This window comes from Saccostrea echinata, unplaced genomic scaffold (assembly GCF_033153115.1).
Source record: "Saccostrea echinata isolate AGI-Se365-2 ecotype Australia unplaced genomic scaffold, CSIRO_AGI_Sech_v1 ptg000009l, whole genome shotgun sequence".
In the NCBI taxonomy this organism is placed as follows: Eukaryota; Metazoa; Mollusca; class Bivalvia; order Ostreida; family Ostreidae; genus Saccostrea; species Saccostrea echinata.
Window position 1 is genome coordinate 17,900,001 of NW_026889758.1, and position 8,939 is coordinate 17,908,939.

An 8,939-nucleotide genomic window follows, 5' to 3' on the forward strand; every position below is an offset into this window, starting at 1 on the left:
GTAGTGTTTTAAAAAATTTCACAGAAGCTTCTATTTTTAGTAAATGTCAACATTGTCAAAATAAAACACCAATATACAGAATTATGTATCTTTGTATAGTGTACTAGTATACAGTCTTATTTGAACTGTATGAGTAGCTTTTTGGAAAATTTGTTTTCAGACAGACCAACAGACACCTTACTATTGCATAAGCTCTTCTGGTCTCTGATCAGTAGAATTAAAAAGAGACAGCATACAGAAGTCACAAATTTCAATCAGAAAACCAAACTTTAGCCTTTGGATCAGGTGACCCCCCCCCCCCCCCCAAGTTCTTTACATAACCAATCTATTTCATTTCATATTCTGCATTTTATAATTATAGAATTGTTCATACTAAATTCAGCAAAGTGATTTACTTTAAATGTTCTTCCAATTCCCATTCCCACAACTCCATTACACAACCAGAATGGGGACATGCTCGGACTCCCAAACATCTCTGGATTTCTACAGTATCTTCTGGAATAGCTGGTCTGAAATATAGGTTAATCAAATAAGTGACAAAGTAATTCATTAGAAAAGTGCCAAGACAATTTTAAGCTCCTGAAAAAGCCCTGAAACTAACTTGAAAAAGAAACACACATTTGTTTACATGTAAGAACAAAAGTGTTGCTCTGCTGCCCACCTCTAAGTCAAATTTCAAAAGTTAACATATTTGAATAATTTTTCATTATTAGATATTTTTCATGTCAATTTTCATAAAACATAACTTATTTGGGTAAACAAAGAAATGGATAACACTATAACAACGGAAAATGGAACATTTTTTTTTATCCCCCCCCCCAACTTTTGTTGTTTCATGAAAGGGGGGGGGGGGGCAGCAAAAATGGTCATTTATTACTAAATTTTAAATGGGATTACATAGATAATCAAAGATTACAGACCTCACCTCAATGAATTTTATCTTTAAGTAAGGCAATATCCTACATATAAACTAATAATCTAGAAGTGTGCATCCATAGATGCAATGTTTATGCAATTTTGGTCTGATAGGGCTTGCAGTTATATGAGAATGGATTTGTTCTAACTTTTAAACTACTTATTATCCAGAAAATGTAAGTCAAATCCAACATCTGAAGCAAGTTTGAAAGTGTTCATCACTTGATGCATCATCCATGGAGGTTTGGTTCAGATAGGTCTTACAGCTTCTTGGTAATGGACCTGCTCCAAAAACTTTAACCTAGTCACTCATTCAGAAAATGTAGGTCAGATCTAGCTGTAGAACTGTAGCTCTCTGGTTGAAAAAATTCAGACAGACAAATAAGAAAGCTACAGATCCAAGCATTGTAAAAACCTGATTAACGGCACCTCTTTTTTGTCACCTTGGAGATATTATTTCTTGTATTATATGTGTTCCCCAGCCAAAAGCATGGCATCTGTTAATTAATCATTTATCTTTTTCCTAAACATGATACTTTATTCACCTTTCAACTGTCCAAAACATCCCTATGTGACTTTTGAATGTCAGTTTTAGAAAATTTGCATTCTGACATCCATGTTGGGGTCACACTATTTGGGAATGTTGTAAGGTGAATAATCAAGGATTGAAATCAGATTTAAACTGTAGGAGGAATAGCCTTTTGAAAAAAAAATACAGAAATATCTATTTTCAGTAACCATGGCAACACCATTCATAAAAATTATACACAATTATGTATCTTAAGTGAAGTCTATTGCAATCAGACCAAAACTGTGGGAAGAGTAGCGTTTTGATCTCTGGTCTCTGACCAGCAGAGCTAAACATGAGGAAATTTATTCCCACAATATCTTGTTAAGAACTAAAAGTTAAAACAGTATACCTCATGACTGGGAAAGAATCCTTGTTCAGAACTAAAAGATAAAACAGTATACCTCATGACTGGGAAAGAATCCTCCATTTGGCATGTAGGACAATTATCTAGACAAGGTTTACGGATACCATCTTCATTATACAAGCACTGCGTGCATATTCTGTGTTGGCAGTAACCAGTCACCATTTGTAGCCGTGGGCACAAACAGATCATGCAGTTGAATCTGAAAACCACATCCATAAAATCAAAATCCACATTTTCCACAGCTCAAATGTTATGGCTTTTAATTAAGTTTTTAAGTTGGTAAAAAAAAGAGAGAGAGAGAGAGAAAAACAGATCCTAATCAGTAATGATCTTGAATTCACATTTCAGTTTAAACTCAGCTGTAGAAACACAAGAAATCATATCAGTTGGCAATTTTAAATTTGTGATCATACAGTAACTTCTGCAATGAAATTTTAAGAAGACCAAATATGGTCAAGATAATTGATTGGTAATAATTCAGTACAATGGGAAGCAATCATACTTATCCACACCTCAACGCACACAGGTAGTGTACAGTTAAACAATGGAAATACATCTTTTGCAAAAAAAAGTATTCCAATGTTAGAAATATCTTTGATTTCCATTGTTGTTTTGATAGCCAATAATACATATATGAATAGTCAAATACTTGCAATTTTTTGTGTATTTCTTACAAAAAACATTTTTCTGAAAAACTGCATATAAATAGTTTTATCAAGCTATCTTGAATAGCTTAATAAAGCTATATAGCTAAATCAAGAGATTGTGCTGTACTTGTTATGGTAAGAGCTGAAAATCAATGGAATGACAAGTTAAGGAAAGCCTTGTTCTATTGATGACTGACAACATGTTTATTTATTTTTTTTCTGACTGAAAGTTCTGAATTTATTCATCATCACTGTTTATTTCTTGAAAATTGTCTTGGTATATAATTTCCGAAATGGTGATAAATGTTGCTAAAATTCCCAATTCCAAGCCTGAAGTGCCCAGGCCCCATTCCCAAAATGTAGTGGAAAGTCCCTGCAAAGCCTCTCAAGGAGACGCAATTTGATGAGCAATTTTTGCATGCACTGTTTTCAGACAGAACAGTTTAAGGTTGAACAGTATCACTGCATCTAGGTGCGACTATTAGTACATGCTGAAAAAATAATACATTTCAGGAAAAAAAATGAGTTAAAATAGCTAAATCAAGCTATTCTGAATAGCTAAATAAAGCTATAGGGCTAATTCAAGCTATATAACTAAATCAAGAGATTGTACTGGACCTGTTAGTTGGCATTCTCATTTGCAAGCCCAAGTGCTTGAATGTAATCTTATGTAGACCGTAAGACAAAAAAAATACATATTATGCATTAATATCGGTTGGTGCATATGCCACATAGCTTACCTCTGATTATTTACACATCATATAGCTTACCTATGCTCATATGAATTCTGAATTTCTTGCAGACGGGTCGTCATTGTTTATTTCCTTCAACGTTCGCGCTGAAGTAACCACGTGATTTAATTGTCAATATTTCATTGGTTGTAAACAGTTCCAGCTTTACCGAGCCCGACCTATAATATAGACTGGCCTTGCCTATCTGATATTCTATCGTACGACGATTTAAACATAATACATATCATGGCCGTAGGAACCGGGGCCCCCAATAACTTTTTGGAACCGACCCCCCAATAATTTTTGGTAGTTGATAGTGCCCCACCCAACTGAAAATGTATGGTTGATTTGATTTGATTTGAACATATTTTATTGCTTAACACAAAAGGATTAGAAACAAGTTCTTACAACTTACAAGTTCTTCTCCTGAATGTATGGTTGCACCCCTTCAAAAAGAAATTGCTTCCTACGGGCCTGTTTTTTTTAAATTTTATTTTATTCTTTTTTTTTTTTGTTTTTGTTCATCTCTCTTTTTTTTTTTTTACTTCGAATAAGCAATGAACATCTCGAACAAAAAAAAAATAATAAAAAATAAAATAAAATCCCCTGAGCATGCTGAGGGGTGCAAGTAAAAACGGTACCTGGTGAAAACACCATTTCAGAAACATGCAAACAGAACGGCACTTAAATATTTGTAAAAGAGCACCCAGGAAGTTGCGAAACGACAATTGAGAAAATATGTACAAAAAACAGATCTTTGATTATTTTTTTAAATTATATTAATTACAAGAAAAAACATGGATTATTACGTATAAATGTATACTGGTGTATTAAGCTACACATATATGATGTTCAATGGGCCATTGCTAATTATTGTAATTGTGTTTGTGCCAATAAATATTTCTATTTGTATATCACAGGCACGGATCCAGGATTTTTTCCAGGGGGGCGGGGGAGGGGTTCACCCCAGTCGAAAAAAGTTCAAACCCAGAAAGTAAAAGTCCGTTCCCAATCGTAAAACCTATTTCATGTTGCTGGTGGTAGGGGTCCACGTTTCCTAATGGGAGGGGGTGTCAAATTTATTTTTTATTTGCTTCAGTATATTCATTAATTAACTGCAAATTCCAGGGGTCCTCCCCCTCCCCCCGTATCATTACCGCTGCATTTTTAAAATTGTCATTACCGCTACATACTCATTACCGCTACAAAAAAAGGTTACATTACCGCTACATTTAAAAGTATACATTAAAGCTACATGTCCTCTTTCGTTAGCCAGCGGTTTATGAATGTACAGATTGATTTAAAGTACAACATATACATAGATATTTACATTTGCAAATGTTTTCCCTTATATAACACTATTTGAACAAGGCGTTTTTACACTTGTGTAAAACACGTTCGTCATGTGACCATAAATTGATTGTTTAGTCATAAACGATCTACGTAATTTCATAGTGACGTCATAAGTGATCGACGTGTTCAACACATTCAAGTTATACCGTTGAGTTTTGAAAAAAATAAATCATTTATGGGTTTAAAACTTTAGTACCTTACTATCTGTTATAAATCAGTCACAAATGTAAATATAAGTAATAAGGTATCATTTTAAAAGTTTTATCGGGATGTAAATACGGGTTGGCATGTGATCAAATCTACCATAAAGCCCTTCGGGCTTTATGGGATTTGATCACATGTCCAACCCGTATTTACATCCCGATAAAACTTTTAAAATGATACCTTATTTCTTAAATAAGACCTATTTTCCCTTCTCGTCACGGGGAGGTGAAAGTAAGACTTTGAGCAGAACGTTTTTTTTTTTAACTCTTATTTAAATCTATTTTATTTAATAAAATCTTAGAACGTGTGAAAACCGAGCATTGTTCATGGATAAAACACATAGTAACTGGTAGAGGTTTGAAGGCCATATGCTTGACATACTGCTGTCTGGAAATCTCTTAAATGAATTATAATGAATAGAACTTACATTCTGTGAATAAACGCGAAACTTTCGCGAAGAAACGCGTAGCTTTCGCGTTATAACGCGAAATTATACATATATATAGTCATGTTACTCAGGAACCTGTGATCTTGACTGACGGATAAGAAACATGAACGCAGACGGGGACTTCTCTAAATTTATAAATGACATTTCTTCAGAAGATGTAAAAGAGAATTGATGCGAGAAATGGATAGATTAGTGTTGATTTTGCATTTAATCTCAAAACCCTACTAATTAATAAAATGAATATTCCTTTAAAGATTTTCTTGTTTTTCACTTGTTGAATCCAAGAAATTCTTTAGACTGATTTATTCCTCGGAAGATCTCCACTTGTCACTTTCTTTTTCAAGGCTGTTTTTTTTTATCATTAAAGTTCCCTATAACTTTATCACTAGTAAAGAAAACCATCATTTTACGCAGTACAGTTAAGGCAACATTTTCTATAAAAAGGCACCAAAAACGAGACATTTAAAGTTCAACCGTCTTATTTTTTAGCATGAAACTCTATCTGAAATATCTTAATGGCTTTATGAATAGTTTGTCCATTGCTTTTAACTTCAGTATTTTTTGTCATCATGTGACCCTCTACAGTCACGTGAGCTCCGATTTAGGTCAAAATATGAAATGTCAAATTTAACAGAAAAGTGCAAGGGCAAGGCAAACAATATTTGAACTGCACAATGTTTCATTGTGTCCCTTAGTATCTATCCTATAGTAAAACTGATGCTCATTCAGTCAGATTTCTGAGATATTTAAGTTATTCATTGAAAACAAACACCAGTATTCAAAAATAGGGTATTTTTCATCATTTAATCGGAAATTTTAAATTGCCTAATGAATTACAAAGAAATGAGCATCACTTTTTAAAAACTATACAGTAAAGTAAAGAATTTAAAATAAAAACCTACCTCTTGGGTTGTCGCCTTGCCCTTGCACTTTTTGATTAAAAATTGAAATCTTAACACATTCATTCTAAATATAGTTTTCAAACGCATCATTGACCCAGCATGGGAGATAACTCTGTGGTACTTCATACAGTTTGTGTACCTCGCAAATTTTGAACAAATAATACCTACGGACTGTGTTGGGCTTAATTTCATTAAATCAAATCGGTATGCATAAAAAAAATTCTTGAATTTACTTTGTTTTGTATATCTTCGTTCTTTTATACGCTACACAAGACGTATTTGACACCTACCGCATTTCCTCCGTTCGTCAACAATAGGCCTAAAATTTGCCCCAACATGCAACATCCATCATGTAAATCAATTGAAAAATGCCCATGGTTAAAAATATTGAAAGATTCAATCATTTGAAATAAAAAATAGACAGCCGCTATCTCCCCAATCCCCAAGCAGACACACAGAAAAAATATCTCCAACAGAACTTAGTTTTTTTTTTTTATCTATTTATTTTTTATATACCTATGTGATTATTTTAGTTATCAAACCTTCAACTGTTTAGGGATTCTAGACTACGTTAAAAGTTTTAAGAACAGGAGGAAGGGATTGGGGAGCTTACTCCTGTATTTAATAACCTGTTTTCCTTTCTACATATCTAAACCCCACCCCCCACCCCCATCCCCACCCAATCACCAGTTTGCCTCTGGCTCCTTTGATACCATATACCTTACTTGCATGTAAAAAATAAATTATTGAATAGTGTTTACATCAGGTTTTATTTATTTGGGTATTGTAGCACAAATCACATTGGGGGAGGGGGGGGGGGCTTTTTTGAGTTATTATCAATCCATGCGCAAGCAAGATAATCATTGTAAATCTTTGTAATCAAGAAACAGATACTATGTTAAAGAACAGGTGAACACAATATACATGCTGAAATTTAGATCTTGTAACCCAAAAACACAGACAGGCGCGTAGCCAGAATGGAAGTGAAATGTACGCAGAGAACGGCTGAGGTCAGCTTTGAGACCCCCAGTTGGTCCAGGGCGAAGCCCTGATGAGAACCCATGGGCGAAGTCCCTGGAAGCTCATGGGTTTTACCAAATATTTCATTCAAAATCATGCCATTTCGATTTTCTTTAAAAAATACAAGACACAGTACTTAAAATTGCTTTTAACACAGTTAAATGCTCCATGCAAATTTATTGTACATGTAGAGGCTGAATATTTTTTTAAAATGATATTTTGGTATCATCTACTCTTTTCTAACTTTCAGCAACAAATATAATTAATTTCAATTATTAACAAAAATAATGTTATATTTCAAATCATATTCTAGTGGATCACAACATTCAACGGTTGATATTTTCTCAAAGATCTTTAAAAAAAATATATCAATGTGTTGTAGAAGAATTACAAATTAATAAATGTTTTATTTGGTTGTGGCAATGATTTAATAAAACATTACAATTTTTTTTATCAAGACATGGTAATATAAAATTTGAATTTGAATCGAAATAGTATGAGATAAAATCATTTGAAACACAAATATTTGCTGGATGGTATTGATATTTTTTCTCTTCTCACAAATCTCTCCCCCCTCCTCCCTCCCCCCCCCCATCCCATTTTTTTTAAATTTGAAAACGATGTGTACACATGCGTATAGGCAGCTACGCGCCTGTCAGAATATATTCAAGTAAAGATATTCAAATCTTAACAGCCTTCAAACTTTCACACTATTGTACTGTTAAAAATTCAAAGTATTATTTATCTAGAAAATTTATTTAATTAAAAACAGCTTTTCAAATTCAAAGGCAGGCTGTGAAGGGATTTCTGAGCTGGTGAAAAATATTTCAAACAGTCCACAGTTCAAACAGTTCTTCTGGATGAAATCAATTCTGAAAACAAAATGAAATACCATTATGGAAAGTTCAGTGGTGTTTTAAAAAAGTGATACTCAAAACAATGCATTGAGTAACATGGAAAGCATATACATGACTCTACTGTTTTTATTATCAAAACATTTCAATAATCTTGCTAGGAATATGTATGGTTTATAGCTTATATGGAGCATACCTTTTTATTTTATTGGTGGAAACACTTGCTGCCTGTTCAAATTGTTTGGGAGTAGCTACAACACAATATATATGTAATGAGTGAATAACATAATGATTACTATTGTAGAATGAAATGACTGCATTGTACAAAACAAACCATGCTATACTATATTTTCTGAAATTCATAAAATAAATGGAAACAAACTTTTGATACAATACTTTTCTGGGAAATTGAAACCTATGACATTTGCAAAAGTAGAATTGGTAGCTATACTTAATTTAAGTAAAAAAAAAAAAATAAATCAATATACTAGAGTTAACATTTAATTCTTTCACCTATACAACATTTAAAAAAAAAAATTAACACTGGCATACTATAAAATTAATGTGAAATACTTTAGTGTGATCATACCCAGTGGAGAAATTGATGCATCTATTTTGATAGTTCTAGCTGATGTAAATGCCAGTTTTAACCAGTTCTGTGACAGCTACAATGACAAAAGAATTATACATATAAACAGTACATAAATACATGTATATACATATAAGACTGACTTAATGTACATGTAGTCAGACAAATGAAAATTCAAACATTTTATCTTCATTAATGTACTAGAAATTCTACAAATTTACAGCCTAGTGATACAGATAGTAAAAGTTCTACGATGAATTTAAAATATGAAGCACTGGTAAAAACTGAAGTCTTAAATTCACATATTTTTGATTGCCAGAGGTATAAATTAAAATTTATAG

General features: G+C 32.9%; 1 protein-coding gene across 1 annotated transcript in view; it reads right to left on the reverse strand.

Moving 5' to 3' along the window:
• The window catches only part of LOC133183401 (uncharacterized), an 8,696-nt gene extending 5,351 nt beyond the window's left edge, over nucleotides 1-3,345 (reverse strand). Inside the window, exons 1-3 of the mRNA XM_061318362.1 lie at nucleotides 3,268-3,345; nucleotides 1,888-2,049; nucleotides 396-509 (exon numbers count right to left, since the gene is read on the reverse strand). Of these exons, the coding sequence (XP_061174346.1) occupies nucleotides 396-509; nucleotides 1,888-2,049; nucleotides 3,268-3,311 (320 nt within the window). The 5' untranslated portion in view covers nucleotides 3,312-3,345. The remainder of the gene's footprint in view (nucleotides 1-395; nucleotides 510-1,887; nucleotides 2,050-3,267) is intronic.
• Between the last annotated feature and the right edge of the window lie 5,594 nt (nucleotides 3,346-8,939).